Source organism: Equus przewalskii, chromosome 14 (genome assembly GCF_037783145.1).
Source record: "Equus przewalskii isolate Varuska chromosome 14, EquPr2, whole genome shotgun sequence".
Classification (NCBI taxonomy): Eukaryota; Metazoa; Chordata; class Mammalia; order Perissodactyla; family Equidae; genus Equus; species Equus przewalskii.
This window is the reverse complement of record NC_091844.1, coordinates 52,228,556-52,244,179: the sequence shown is the minus strand read 5'-3', so window position 1 is coordinate 52,244,179 and position 15,624 is coordinate 52,228,556. Positions and strand designations below refer to the sequence as shown.

Genomic DNA, 15,624 nt, shown 5'->3' with positions numbered 1-15,624 from the left:
ATAAGTTGCTTCTTTCTTTCATATCAAGGTCTAACTAATATGAATTTCAGCACATAGGAGGGCTTCAATAAATAGCTACTGACTTTAATCTATTAAACCACAGCAGTTTTGAGATATTCCTGGGGTTAGCAAAGCTCCTCTGTTATGTTGGGGAGTGTGGAGCCCCTTTGGGGGTTGGCCAACATGGGCAGGAGCCCTGCCCTGAGGTTGGTTGGTGGCAGATCCAGCTTCCTCACAGGCTTTCCTTTCTGTAGCAGATTTCCCTGAGATGTGCACGTCTCTCCAACTCAAGAAGACCATATTGGGATGAATGAAGCATTAACCATGTGGTTCTGGCCTATCTTACAGAGATTTGAAACTGGACAACATCCTTCTAGATGCAGAAGGTCACTGCAAGCTGGCCGACTTTGGGATGTGCAAGGAAGGGATTCTGAACGGTGTGACGACCACCACATTCTGCGGGACCCCTGACTATATTGCCCCCGAGGTAAGACCATGTGCAAAGGGTCGCCTCCTCCAGCAGCCGTGCCTGATGCAGGGGTCCATTCCCATGCCCTGGGGTCATCTAGTGCTCCTTAGGGAAGGCTCTGGAAAACATGATGAATTCTAGGAAGGAGCAAGAAAGGGAAGGTGAAAGGCTTGCTGATTTCTCCTGAAGGGAGCGGTGGTGACGGGGGAGATAATGGCTGAACTGAGAGTAACCGGCCATTCCCCAAGTCTAGGCAGGTCCTCACTGAACATTACTCTCTCATCCCAGTCCAGAACAACCCATGAAACTAGGAGCAAGAGAAATTTGTTGATTTGTATCATTGTTTTCACTTTTTGATAGCCAGAATAAAGGAACTCCATTGACGAAGGCAGCAATTAGCTTTATCAGCTATAATTTGCCTCCAGCAAAACCAGGAATTATGTGCCATTTCTAGGGTGGCAGCAACTCTACATGGCAAGCACACAGGAAGAGGAGAGAGACTGTGCCTCATTATCAGTGGAGATCAGAGATGTTCATCGTTGAGCTTCACCAGTGGTTGCCATTCGTGAAAGTTATTTGGATGTTTTGTTCATCATAAAGTGCTTGTTTGCCCTGAGTTTCTCCAGGTCAATCTTGCCCGAACTGAGAGAGATGTAGTGTGATATGATTCAGATTGAAGACGCAGCTTATCATGGATACTTAATACAAATGGTCTTGAGAGCTCTGACACATGCGAAATGGCAAGGAAGTACCAGTCCTCACTGAGCATTGCACGTGGTGGGTGGGTGTTAGCACATTCAGATTTCATTTCCTTTCAGGGGGCACAGTTTGAGCACCTCCTAGACGTAAAACAACGGAGGGATAAAAAATTGACGAAGACACTGGGCGCTCTTCTAAAAGGACTTTTGGTCTAGATAAGTAAACAACTAATTAAGCAGAATAAATAGGTAGGCAGCACAAGATGGCATCCTCAGGGGTCAGGGAAGGCTTTCTGGAGCACCTGGTGGATGCACTGAGTTGCAAAGAATCAGCAGGATCTCCTTTGGTGGTAGGGGTGGGGAGGATTCCCGAAAACAACGGGGAGGATTTCAGTGGGGTGGGGCAGGGGAGGAGGTTTAATGTCCCTGGAGTCTGAATCCTTTAGGGCAGGGGCTGTGTTTCTAATCTGGGTACTCCCAGGATCCAGCACACAAATCCAGCTCTTAGTAATGGTTTGTTGAATGAATAAATGAATGAGAACTTGTGACACTCCAACATGAGCAAAGATGAAGGAACGAGAACATTCTTGGTCTTTTTCAGGAAGGGAAAATAGTCTTGACAGAACATAGGATTTCTTAGTGCTCATAGTAATGAACAAGATAAGGAAAAAGGACCAAGAAAAGTGGCCTTTATCCTGTAGGATCTATGGACCCAGTGAGAGTTTTCCAGTGGAGGAGCGTCATAATCAGACCTGTCCCAGGAAGGAGACAGGCAACAGCAGTGTAGATCCAAAGGCAGACAGTGAGGGAGGGACAGCTGGGAGATTTTCCACAGACCAGACAGCACATGGGGAGGCCTGAGGAAGGTTAAAGAAGTGAGGAGGTAAGTAATAGGAAATTCTCTTTAGAACTTTTATCTTCTAAGAGATCTGAAGAGAGAGATTTCGGTCTGTCTCTAAGAGTGTGTTCCCTTAGCAGGAACACTAGAAATTTAACTTTCAAGGAGATCAGTGAAAAGGAGGGCTGTCAGCTGGAACCTGCTTACTCACCACCTTCCTCATTCATCCTTTATCATCAGAATGCTTGGTTCCAGTCCCTCTGTGAGTTGATGCCAGAGTCAAAGCGTTGACAGCCCAGTGTAGTGGTTAAGAACGCAGCCCAAGGCAAACATTCACTTTATGATGAACAAAACACCCACACATCTTTCATGAAATGCAATCCATTGGCGAGACTCACAATGAACAACTCTGATCTCTGTTTACAATGAGGCAGAGACACTGTTCCTTCCCTTCTATCCTTATGCCCGCTATGCAGAATCGCCAGTACACTAGAAATGGCAAACAATCCCTGGTCTTACTGTAGACAAATTACAACTGATAAAGGTACTGCTAGCTTTATCAAGGGCTACTGGGAAGATTAAATGAAATTATGCCTCTAAAGCATTTAGCACAGTGCCTGGTCTACAGTAAGCACTGGGTAATCCATCTTTGTCATCATTGTTGCTGGGGTGTGCAATGGGGTGGGAAAAGCACAGTCCTGAGAGTCAAGATTCCAGGTAAGGCTTGACCACTAGTGCCCCCATGTGATCTGGATCAAGTTGTAAAATGTTTTTGACCCTCAGGTTTCTCATCTTTCAAATGGGAATAACAATTCTGCCCTTCCAACTTTATCAAGCTGTATTGAGAATCTAATGAGATTAGAGCATGGGAATGATTCAGAATGTATAACCCTCTGTTCAGGTAGGAGGAGTCATGAGGCACCTGGCTAACCCCAAAACCAGAGACACCTTCTGAGGCACTAGCTTTGCCCAGGGCTTCTCTTCCCACCATGTGCCCTTGACTAACCCCCATGGCACCCCCTCTCCTTTCTCTACAACCAGTACCTGCTCCCCAGGAAATGGCAACCAGCCTAGGGGAATGCCTGGTGTCACCTAGCTCAATGCCTGCCCTTCTCTTCTACCCCAGCTCTGACCCACACAGGGCTTGGCTGCCACACCAGGTGCCCTCCCATGGCATGTGAAACCTTGCCCTGCTCATCAGCTCCATTGCTGACAAGCCGATTAGGAAGCAGATAATTAGGGCCAAGCCTAAAAGGAATTTTACAAAAGCTGCCACCCAAAAGGGGACGGCTCTGGAGGGGGCTGGGGAAGGTGGGCAGGGCTGTCCTGTGGTTTCCCCCCATGCTATCCTGTCTAAATACACAGGCCACCTGGAGGCTACCTCCCCACCACACCACAAAGACACAGAACCCAGCTGTGCCACTTCCCAAGGCTGGAGGGCGGCTACCATAGCACCAGAGCCCCGGGAGCCCAGGAGAGAAGGGAGCATGCCCAGTAAGACCACATTGTGGGCACTCCTAGCAGCCAGTCTCTTGAGTGTTGGAACTGGGCTGCTCCCAGTGAGGGGCTCAGAAGAAAGCTAGAGCCCCTATCCCCTGGTGACTTTTAGATGTCCTGGGGAGACAGGTGACCATGAAAAAAATAACTAAAATCACAGTTGTATTTGGAAAGTGCCTGCATATCTTAGGGACAGGCAAAGGTCTTAGGATGTCAGAGGATAGGAGAAAGACTGGAAAGATCTGGAAAAGCTTTCTGGAGGAGACAGGTGATAACCATAACCTTGAAGGACAGAAACTGGTGGTCCCATGCTGAGCCAAGTTGAGGTGCTGGATCTTTCAAGGTTGAGGGAGGCACTAGCTTTGGCTTTGGAACAGAGCAGCATTACTGGCTCCCCAGGGCAGTGGCGCCTATAGCTCTGACCTTCCTGGTACCATGTGCTGACCACTGGGCTGAGAGACCAAAGGTAGTCACCAAACAGATTACCAGCCCCTAGTAATTTAGAGTTGGCTGGGTTTGTTCAAAAGATTCCTAAAACATGCATGTTCTTCCTGTTTTCAAAATGCTTCTACCCAAGTCTTTTTATTTAATCCCAAGCAATCTGTAATCTCTAGAAGCATGTTTTGAGTAGACCACAGGAAGCCCAGGTATTCCGGTTCAGCCTTCTCTTCTCCCGCCATCTTGAAACCTGAGAACTGAGCTGGAGCCTTACCTGGGATATGTTACCTGGGAAGTTACCTGCCTGAGGCGTCTTGCAAGCTGGAATGATTAGACGTGGCCTTTGCCACTTTGAGGGGAGTCTTCGAAGTACACCTGATTTTAGGACATGTACTCCAGCCACATTTCTCTTCTACACCCTTCACTTTTTGGAATTTTTTATAGTATTATAGAGCTCATCCACCCTCCTGTTTCTGGGCAGCACCATGCCTAATCCTGTTCTGACTAATAAGAGGAAAAAATAATTGTAGGATAGGCATGTCACTTCATGATCCCTTCCCTAGCAGTGGGGACGGCTGAGCATTTATTTCTATGCTGAGCCAAATGTACACAACATTGACCTACTACACGCTCTATACATGTAGACACCAAACCTAGCAAAAGAAAACTCGGATTGAATACTGATGCGGGGTCGGTGAGCCGAGGAGTCGAAAGAAAGATTTCTTAGACTCTCAAGATCTGGCAGTAGTGCTCTTTTATTTAGAAAATAGTGTGGAATAGCATGGGGACAGGACCCATGGGCAGTCAGAGCTTCTGCTGCCCCCAGTTGAGGGTTAGGGCTAATTTTATAAGGCATAGGTATATGATTCATCTCTTTACAAGACAAAGGAAAGAACATGAAAAAAAGTTAAAATGGTATCAGTGCAGGTGGGGTCTGGTCATTGGGTGATCCCATGACTTTTAGACAAGAATCAAATCGGATTAAGTAAAGGTTAGAAAGGTTAGACGCCACCACCCTAAACCAGTTACATGAGATTGCCAGACAGCAACCAACTTAAGTTCTTGCCTCTGGCATTGACCAAGAGCCTCTAGAGATAAGACCATCCCCCCCCTTCCTGGCACAGAGAGGGAGGCATCTTCACAGATAGAGGTTTCCCTTAGAAATGTAAATGTTTCCCAACAAAGGGGCAAACAAATTCCATTCCTTGGAGCCTGAATCTCATCTGTAGTTTTAAAAGGAGTCGAAAGAAAGATTTCTTAGACTCTCAAGATCTGGCAGTAGTGCTCTTTTATTTAGAAAATAGTGTGGAATAGCATGGGGACAGGACCCATGGGCAGTCAGAGCTTCTGCTGCCCCCAGTTGAGGGTTAGGGCTAATTTTATAAGGCATAGGTATATGATTCATCTCTTTACAAGACAAAGGAAAGAACATGAAAAAAAGTTAAAATGGTATCAGTGCAGGTGGGGTCTGGTCATTGGGTGATCCCATGACTTTTAGACAAGAATCAAATCGGATTAAGTAAAGGTTAGAAAGGTTAGACGCCACCACCCTAAACCAGTTACATGAGATTGCCAGACAGCAACCAACTTAAGTTCTTGCCTCTGGCATTGACCAAGAGCCTCTAGAGATAAGACTATCCCCCCCCTTCCTGGCACAGAGAGGGAGGCATCTTCACAGATAGAGGTTTCCCTTAGAAATGTAAATGTTTCCCAACAAAGGGGCAAACAAATTCCATTCCTTGGAGCCTGAATCTCATCTGTAGTTTTAAAACTAACCAGCCTAAAAATCCTCATCATAAGCCATTTTAAAATTAAGCAGCCTAAAAATCCTCATCATAAACCGTTTTAAAATTAAGCAGCCTAAAAATCCCCATCAAATACCACCTTCCAATTATATAGAGCTTTGTATTTTGCAATATGCTCTCAAAATCTTCCACCTTAATTAACCTTGTGAGGTTAAACTGAGAATCTGAGCCTCGTTTGATAAATGAGGAAGTCAAGTGACTGGCTCAAGATCACCCAGAAAATTTAGCACCAAACTTGGAATGGAATGGAAATAATCTGGTTGGTCTTCTCTCTCTTCTATTGTAACACATGGCCAGTGCTGCAGAAAAATTAGGATGGGGCAGTTACTTGCTTTTCAAAAGGTTCTGCACCTTCTTGACTTTAGGTAGAATTCCTCCCAGATGCTGAAATTATGATTCAGTTTGTAAAACCGCAGTCCTCATAGATCCTTCTGCAGGAAGCTGACGGCAGAGAGCATTCGGCAGCGTCATATTGTACATGCATTTAACCTAAATAAATTTGACTCTACGCATTTGGTCAGAGGAAAAAAGAAACCATAGATAGGAGAAGTGACCATTGACAAAGACAAAACACATCAGACAATCTAGGAGGTCATTTGACTCGGGCATTGCAATAGAGAGAATGTTCGTTAGTGAGAAACACTGCAGATAAAAGGAGGGGGACCTGGGGCTTCATAGAGGCAGGTAAACGAGGGATCCACCCACCAGTATTATAGGAGTCATGAGGAATGTTGGAGATGGGTCTTTTCTTGGAATATCCAAGAGCCTTGTAGTCCTTTGTGGTTAGAAAACAAAAGGGTGGACAGATTTGTTATCTAGAGCTTCTTTTCCGAGAACACAGGACTCAGGTAAATTGAATATCGTCACCATTTAAAGAAGACTGAATTCTGCTCACCTTTCCACTCAGTGAGCCATGCCCCGGGCTGAGCGTGAGAGGGGAGACCTGAATTTGCTGCACTCAGTCACTTACAGCTTGCTTGTGTCTTTCTTAGTCTGCATCTCGCTCCTCTAACCCTGATTCTAGTGTCAAAAATATGCATTTTTTTATATGGCCCTAAATGTGGGTCAGGAACTTCATCTGGTGCTCAAAGAAACAGTAATTTGTTCCCACTGGAGGAACAGACTGACGGTGTTGACTTTGGAGAGTTGATAGTTGGCCCTCAACGTAGTGCCGCTCAAATGCAGTCTGCACTGATTTGGCTGATTCAGGACCTAAATTATGTAACACGGGGCTCCGCTTTATGGAGGAGCAAGGTGGAAATGAAGATGTGGTCCTTCCCACGGGCGCTTGTGGCACAGGCGTGGCCACGGATGGGAGTCTGTGGTGGGCCCTGATGTTGCCTGTTTCCTGAACAGATCCTGCAGGAGTTGGAGTACGGCCCCTCGGTGGACTGGTGGGCCCTGGGGGTGCTGATGTATGAGATGATGGCTGGACAGCCCCCCTTTGAAGCCGACAACGAGGACGACTTGTTTGAATCCATCCTCCACGATGACGTGCTCTACCCGGTCTGGCTCAGCAAGGAGGCCGTCAGCATCCTGAAAGCTGTGAGTCATCGCCAGCACCCACCTTCTGCTCGCCTGCCCTTCCCTCCATCTCTCTCTCGTTCTTCTCACTCTGTCCCTCTCACTCCTCCCTCACCCACTCCTCCTTCCTCCCTTTCTCTCTCTTAATGGGGGGAGTTGCAGCTGAGAGGATGGGGCATGGGACAAATCGCTCTTCTAGCGGGAAAGGAACTGCACATTTGTGTCCCCTGAGGGGGAGCTCTGTGCACATCTGTGTCCTCCAGCCTTTAAGAGGGAGCAGAACCACCCCAAACTGCACTGGTGTCACCCCTGTCCCTTACCCTGTGGGGTCTGGACCCTCCTTCCTTATCTGCTGCCCCGCCCTGACCTGTCTTCCTCTGGAGCCTGTGATGGGGGAAAGAGAGGAGGGGAGAGAGGAGAGGGTACTGTGCTCTTGTGTCCACAACAGCACCGCTGTGGCTGAAGAGCTGATCAGAAAAGGAGTGTCCCCTCAAGATCTATGCCGCCATGCTGGATTCAGACATGTGATAGAGAGACTGTCCCCACCCCTACAGATAATCCTTCACACGTGAAACCGTAATACTTGCTCAACGCAGTCGTTTGTACAACGTGAGAGGCTTGTCCTGCGGCGAGTAAGTGAAGTTATTAGCTGTCCCCCTTGGAAAGCTGTGGAAGCCAATGTGCAGGGCAGCTAAGCTGACCAGTTTATGGGGAAGGGCCACCCTGCTCGGTTGAGGCAGGACCAAGGTGACAGCTCAGGAACCTTGACTTCCAGTCCTAGCTTCTTTCGCCCATCGGAATGCCCCCAAAGTTCAGTAGTTGGCAAACTGCATTTGGAAAATTTGCCCTATGCAAGTACCCTCTCTGCCATGATTTATTCTTCGTATTCTTTCAATCAGCTCCCGATATTTACCTAATTGTATATATCTTACAAAGAAACTTTATATCACTATCATAAATGGAAAATTAGCATCACTTGCCATAACTAATTAACATAAATCATTCTATGAAAAAGTTAAAAAAGACCTAAAATTGTTTTCTAGGTGTCTGGGGGGACATTTACCGTATTTTGGGAAATGGCACATCAGAATAGGTTACTCTTTTGTAGCTCTTCTTTTTCTTCCTCCTTCCTTCTTTCCCTCAGCTCGTTCCTTCACTCCCTTCCTCATCTATTTTCCTTTCTCTCTCTCCCTTCCATTTATTAATTCAGTTAATATTGAACTACTATTTATTGAGCGCTTCCGATGTGCTGGGCATTGTGCTGGATGCTAAGTAAGTATTGGTGGGTATAACAACCATCGCCCCTGCCTTGTGGAGTTTGCAATCCAGCAGGAGAAAGTGGGCAATAAATAAAAAAGACATCTAAACATAGTCACAATTGGGAGAAGAGCATGATGGAAGCAACTAGAGTATGTTTACTCATCCATTATTTATTCAACAGGTGTTTACTGAGCATGTAGTATGTGCCAGACGCTATGCCAGGTGCTGGCTAAGGAAAAGCCTGTAGCACCCAAGGCAGCAAGAGCACCAGGCCAGCAGAGCTGGTGGCTCGTCCAGCCCTGAGCTCCAGCCTGGCAACCCTCCATGTGAGGCCCCCCACAGCTCCCCAGCTGGGCCCTTTCATTTAGGACGCCCCGCAGCAGTGGTTCTCAGCTAGCGGCAATTTTGCCCTCCTACCCCAGGAGACATTCAGCAATGTCTGGAGATATTTTTGGTTGTCACACCTTGGAGGGGGAGGTACTACTGGTATCTAATGGGTAGAGCCCAGGGGTGCTGCTAAACATCCTACAATGCACAGGACAGCCCCTGCAACGGAGAAGCATCCAGTCCAAAATGTCATTCGCACAGAGGCTGAGGAGCTTTGACCACAGAGATTCGGAAGCTGGAGGCTGTGCCTGTGTCAGCCGGTTGGCGAGGGTGAAGTCTCGGAGAGAAGAAATTTTCGCTGCAAGGAGAGCCTCTGCCTTGGGGGCGGCTTCCTGAGCTGTTAAAACCTGTGTGTTTATCCGAAGCCCTGCTGCTTCCCCTCCCAGAAGTGGGAGGACAGGAAGAGCTGAGGAAGTAAGGAGGAGCCTTCCACTCCCTTGGCCTTGGAATACTTCACTTCCTCACATTGTCACTTGATTCTAGGGCCAGGCCCGGTTTTCCATGACTCTGGCCACTGAGCTGTGTCTCTGAGGGCTGCTGCCTACATGAAGGCCATTTGCTTCAGAGAGTTATGCAGTGCAAAGCCTATGCAACAGTAGGTGGCGGTCCTGCTGCCTCCTTTCCTCACCACTGTGCCCTTAGGCCAGCCTTCAGCCTCCTATTCAGTCGTTTCAGTGTACTGAGGCATGATAGGAGCCAGGTACTGAGCTAGGTGCGGGCAAGTTAGGGCTGAGTCCTATATCAGAGAGCTCACCAAGGGAAGATGTTTAGACAAATTACAAATTTAAATAAACAAAAAACATGGGATCCCAGGTGTCCACAGAGAGGGGAATCTGGGGAGGCTTCACAGAGGAGGCAGCATGTGGACTGGTTCTTAGAGGATGCATGAGGACTGGAGAGGGGCATTACCTGAGCAGTTTTTGTGTGCCCAGCTGAGGGGTGTGGACTTTATCCTGTGAGCAGTGGGAATCAGGGGTGTTTAAGCAGGGGCGACCTCTGCTGACTTTTGGATTAGAAAGATGACGTGCTTTGGTACCATCTACCCACCCCCTTCTCTCTCTTATGTGAGGCTCTCACCCTCCAGCAGCACTCACTCCACACCCACGTACTGTGGCTTCAGGGACACCAGGCAAGAATCAGTAGGAGGCTCTCCCTGCCCGAGAAAATCTCCCTGGCTGAGGAAGCCTGAAGTTCCACCATTATAGATTTATTCCTTTGGATTATAATTTATCCTCTTAAATTCCTTTGTTTAAATACGGACTCTCAACCTTCACCCCGTGAAATGGAACACTGTCTCTAACACACATGTACATACACCCCTGCCTTTATTTTGGGAGGCTATCAGCTATTTCCACCTACCAGCGCCAGTTTTTTTCAAGGTTATATTGGTAGACACCTGCTCAATTAAATTAATATTTGCCATCAGGGCTGACTCATTTAATAGAAATAATAAGTTTCCCTGGGTGTGTGGGGTCACCAGATACCAGCCAAAAAATATAAAACACATCATCAATGTGGTTTTCACAGGCAAGCATTGGGAAGCAATAAGTCTTTCTTTTTCATGTTTTTTATCTTTTGATCTACATGGGTATTTTGTGCCAGGGATTACACATTCAGATTTTAAAAACGTGGGAGGGCCCAGGTCCACGAAAGGAAAGAGGCAGGAGGTAGCTTTGATAATTTACCTTGACGTGAATATCTGGTCCCCTCTCTCCCCTCATGAAGGACTGTTGACCTCTCAGCGTGAGTGAGTTTATCAGACATCAGCGTCTCTCATGAGAAGATTTGAGAATCCGAGGGCAATCAGGAAGTTAGTAAGAGCCTGAGTTCCTGATCCAAATTTGGTAACTTGCTGGCTGTTTGACCTTGGCCAAGTTAATTAACTTCTCTGCCTCAACTACCTCACTTATAAAATAGAGATAATAACATTACCTCAGAGGGTTGCGTTTGGATGAAATGAGTTAATATATGTAGGGTGTTAAGAATGGTGGCTGACATCTAGTAAGTTCTATATAAGAGTTAAACAGTACCCTGAGGGTCGAAGCCCCTCCTAGTGCAGAAAACAGGCTTGCGAGGTGATGCTGAAGGTGCGGCTTTGGCTGACTTTCATCCTTCCCCCACAGCCCATCCCTGCCAGGCCTATGTCACTGATTCTGTCCTGTCCTCATCCCCGCAGTTCATGACCAAGAACCCCCACAAGCGCCTGGGCTGTGTGGCGGCACAGAACGGCGAGGACGCCATCAAGCAGCACCCGTTCTTCAAGGAGATCGACTGGGTGCTCCTGGAGCAGAAGAAGATCAAGCCGCCCTTCAAACCTCGAATTGTAAGTAGGGCTCAGAGCTCGTTCCACACAGCGGGTCGGGCCTGGGCGCGCTTGCACAGAAAGACTGGTCTGGGGCCCGTTTACAGCCAAAATGACAAGGACAGAAGGTGGCCAAGATGCTCCCTACAAAGGAATCTCTTAGGCCCCAAGAGTGTCCTGTTGAAAATGTATAACCGATAGCTGTGACCAAGAGGATGATTTATATGGGACACAGAAGAACACTTTATCTCGAGAGAGATTTATTTATTTATTTTGATCAAAAATTACAAGTGATAACTAGTTTCCTATGTATGGTGAAAATATAAGGTTTCTTTATAAATAACCTGGTTCGTTTTTCAAATGAGTCGATTTAAAGAAAAAGATTCACCCAATAGCAGTCACGGTCATTGTGTGGCACTAGCACAGAGCGGGAATTGAGACTGAGTGACTGATGTTTGAGAAGGACTGTCCCTGAGGGGCCACCAGGGGCCAAGTCAGTAAGAGCCGGGTTCCTGAGGCAGGCCCCTTCCCGCCCGCTGCCCCTTCTGACTTCTCTCCAGCCTCAGCACACACTTCCTTCCAGGTTCTTAGGCCTGGTGTGGGGACGCCAGTCGGAGAGGGTGCAAAAAGGGGTGTGTGAAGCTCAGCGATTGGAAAAGGAATAGAACTGTCAAGTCTGGGCTTGACTCAAGGCAAAGACCATGTCCTGGCCGTGACCTTCCGCTGGAAGGGGAGGGGTTGCTGTGCTCCCCTTAAAGTCAGAGAAAAAGAGTGTGCACGTGTGTGTGTAGAGGGACTATCTTAATTCTGTTGGCTTTTAGCCCCATGAAGCAATCATTCGGACTGAAAATTTGGGCAGCTGGCTGGCTAGCTTTCTGGGAGTGAAGGGGGTTGTGTAATAGAGGAATTTACTGAGCAGGACCCCAGCGCGGTGGGGCTGGGGTCCTGGGCAGGAAGGACCTACAGTTGTCCTGTCAGCCCTCAGTCACCCCACATTCTGTCAGGTGACCCCTCCTTCCTCACTTCCAAGTACAGAAAAGAGCCTCCTGTGCTTTGTGAATCACCCGAGAGGAATTTCACTATATTCCAGGAGGTTTTCTGGGGAGTGTTTATTGATAGCACTGTGATTCTCAGAAATGTTCCATCAAGGGGAAGCTCTCAGCTGAAGGGCGTGGTCCAGGCCTCGCCAGACGCCAGATGCCAGACGGGAGCATAGCAGATTGACCGTCCCTGGACAATCACTCCTATCACCATTCTTCATTCGCTTCCTCCTTTGGTTGTCATCATTCTCACTGGCTATTACACAGCTAGCACCGGGGCCGTGCTGTGGATCCAGGCAGGGCTCACGCACAGGCTGGCCTGCCCGAAGGTCCCTACAGGTGGTCTTGAAGGAGGACTCCAATTAACTGGCCCCAATAAGGTGAGGGGAAGCTGGCAACCAGGGGCCAGGCAGGGCAGGAGGAGAAATGAAAGTCTCAGATCTGAGAATGAAATGTTAATTTAGGTTTAATCGAAGTTCATCAAACCAAAGAAAACTGGAAAGTAGAGCTAAATCAAGAATCCAGGCCCAAGAAACAGGAACCCAGGGTGAGAGCAGGGCCTGATCCACGAGGTAGGTCTGCAAAATGTCACTTCAGTCTAGAATCCAGGTCAACAAAATGACTTACAGCTAAGCTTGCGGAGGGCTAGGGCAGGGCTGGAGCAGGGTGCAGAGTGGAGAGGACGACCAAGCCCCAGGGGACCATCAGCCAGGGCTGTGCAGGGGAGAGAGGGCCTAGGGCCGGGCAGAGGCAGGCAGAGAGTCTTTGCTGAGAGCCACACGGAGGCAGGGAATTAGGGCAGATCTTTATGATAAAAGGCACAGGAATTTTGAAAGTATGGACTCATGGAGAAGAGTCCCTCACCGGTAGAAGGGGTGGCAGAGCGTTGCTCAATTCCAGCTGAGGACGCGGTCTGAGACATCAGGAGCCTGAGGAGCGCTGGTCTCCGAAAGCCCTTCCCAAGGCCCCAACTATCCCAGGGGTTCCTCACCGGGCCTTCCACCCTCTAGTCTGAGCTCTGAGCCAAATGCAAGTGCAGACCTGGGAGGAGTGACACCCTGAGCAGTCCCTGGCCTCCCCAGAGTGAGGGGAGGGCAGGAAGAACGGGTATGAGGTTTCTGTGGGCCCGAGGGATGGGGAAGGAGCCAGACACAGAGGAAAGGGAAAGAGTGGAGATGAGTCAGGAGGCAGGCACGTCACCCAGTCCACTAGCGTGCAGGCCTCGCCCGGGCCCAGACAGGCAGGGATCCCCATAAAGCTGTCCCAGGCCAGGAGTCCAGGTGTTCCTGTGGGCAGAGATATGATGGGCCCCCAGGAACCAACAATGAAGTACATCCCCGGGTCAGGGGGTCAGGCCCACCTGGGGGTCAGATGGGACTCCATCTCTACCTGGAGCACAAGGACCCGTGCTTCCTTTCCTGGGGCCTCTCGAGAGCCCTCCACCTGGGACCAGAGGGCAGGACTGTGCTTGCTTCCTTTGCTGAGGGGCTCGAGTTGGCTTCCAGGGCCTTACCACCCCCGGAGAGGATGGCAGAGAGAAAGGGCAGAGCCGTCCAGGAGCTCCCACCAATTTCAAAGCTGTCTTAGTCAGCCTTCCTAAAGACTGACTTCATTGTTGCCTTGGAAATCGTCTTCTGTGCACGTTCCTACTCACCACCCCCTAGACCTCCGGAGTTACCCTGGACACTGTTGGGGGTCAGGGGAGAGGGCGCTTAGTAGGTTGGTTTGAATTAAGTTTGAAGGAGAGAATTAAAACATCTGAAGGAAGGAAGGAAGGATAAAAAGGGAAATTTACACTGTGCAAGAGGGGTTTCTGGTCACACTTTGAGCCAAATAATGTTAATCTGTGCAGAGTTCTCAGCTACAGGCCTTTAAAAATGTGTTCAAGTTATTTAAATCTGATCGCATTTATATTCTTGGGACTAGAGATTTCTCTCTGGAGAAATCAAAAGTGAGAAAGAAAAGAACAATTCACGTCCAGTTAGCAGGTTGGAAAGGTGTCCCAAATCTGTTCCTAAATTGAAAATTCTTTTCTGAAAAATGTGGATGGCACCACTGTGAGTCACCTGTGGGCTGGTGTGTAGCAGAAACAAATTTTAAGTTGAATTAAAGCCCACTGCAATGATGAATATACTGTATTTCTCATCTCTGAAAGCTTTGCAGGACCAATGTGAAAATACACAAGATTTTTATAAGCTGTCCCCGACATCTAACCAACTCAGGGTTAGCCCTGGGGGTGTGGGTGCCTGCGTGGCTCAGATATCAACAGTGAGGACAGCTCTGTGCTCCAAAGGCAGTGTCAGCCTTACCCACAGGCAAAATGGAGGGCCATCCACAAGAGATCATTGGAGGGACACTGGGGTCCCACAGAAGTCATCTTCTGTTCAAGGGGCAGGGAGTTCCATCACAAGACAGGGCTTAAGGTGTCACATGACTTGATGACACATCAGATGCCTTCTGGGGAGAGTTGGGAAAGAAAGGTTTTGACGGAATGAGGAAGGAAAGCTGGTTTAGATCCTGATATTAGGATGAAGTGGCCAGGATAGTGGGTTGCAAGTAGCCAGGGACAGTGTGAGGTTCTTGGATCTTAGAGACAGACTCTGAGTCAAAGGAAAGATGCTGTGGCAAGAGGAGGGATAAGTCTATGAGCAAACATCACCAGCCTTGCAATTTAGTGGTGGCCTCAAGGAGACACTGGGCATGTAATTCAGCAGACAAGGAAACCAGATGCACAGACTCCCTTAGTCTCATTGGGCTGAAGATCCCCAGGGCATTTGGTCAAGGGTCTGACGCCTGTGAGGAACTTCAGGTCTTTTCTGTCTTGGGCTAGCTCCGTTTGCTCCCTACCCATGCCTCCCTGACATCACACCAGAATGCCACCAATCCTCAGAAACCTGCTAAATAGCTACTGTCCCATTCCTCAGCTCACCCATACTGAATCTGAAGACCCTGGGGTGTCCTGCCTGTCTGATTCAGGAAGGAATTGGTTTTGTTTGGTGGTGGGTGCTGGAGGTGAGGCTGGGTGAGGTCATGTCATCCATTCTAGGGCTTAAGAAGAACCAAGGTGTAGTGGCATGTTTTCCAGAGCTCCTGACCATCCTCACTCCCACTGCACAGACAGAACTCCTCCCTGGCAGAACCTGCCAGTGGGCACAGCAAGCCTGCGCTCTGCCCAGGCTGGCTCAGCTGGAGGCTGGAGTCCCTGGATCACCCCCATCAGGGCCAAGGATACAGCGAGGGAACAGCTCCTAGGCCCGATTTCCATCCCCTCCACAGGAAGCCTCGCCCCTCTGAAGATATCACCAAGGAGATTGTCCAGATTCTCAGCTGGAATTTGGCCTCTGGTCAGGTTCCATCACATTCCTC

The 15,624-nt window shown here is 48.6% G+C and overlaps 1 protein-coding gene across 4 annotated transcripts in view; it reads left to right on the top strand.

Annotated features, from left to right (window-relative positions):
- The window catches only part of PRKCE (protein kinase C epsilon), a 496,893-nt gene that overhangs the window by 458,736 nt on the left and 22,533 nt on the right, over positions 1-15,624 (top strand). For all 4 annotated transcript variants that reach the window (XR_011526551.1, XR_011526552.1, XM_070573983.1 and 1 more), the window contains exons 12-14: positions 349-487; positions 7,102-7,290; positions 11,093-11,239. Coding sequence is in view for 2 of the 4 variants with exons in the window: in XM_070573983.1 (XP_070430084.1) it covers positions 349-487; positions 7,102-7,290; positions 11,093-11,239 (475 nt within the window). In the remaining 2 variants the exon portion in view is untranslated. The remainder of the gene's footprint in view (positions 1-348; positions 488-7,101; positions 7,291-11,092; positions 11,240-15,624) is intronic.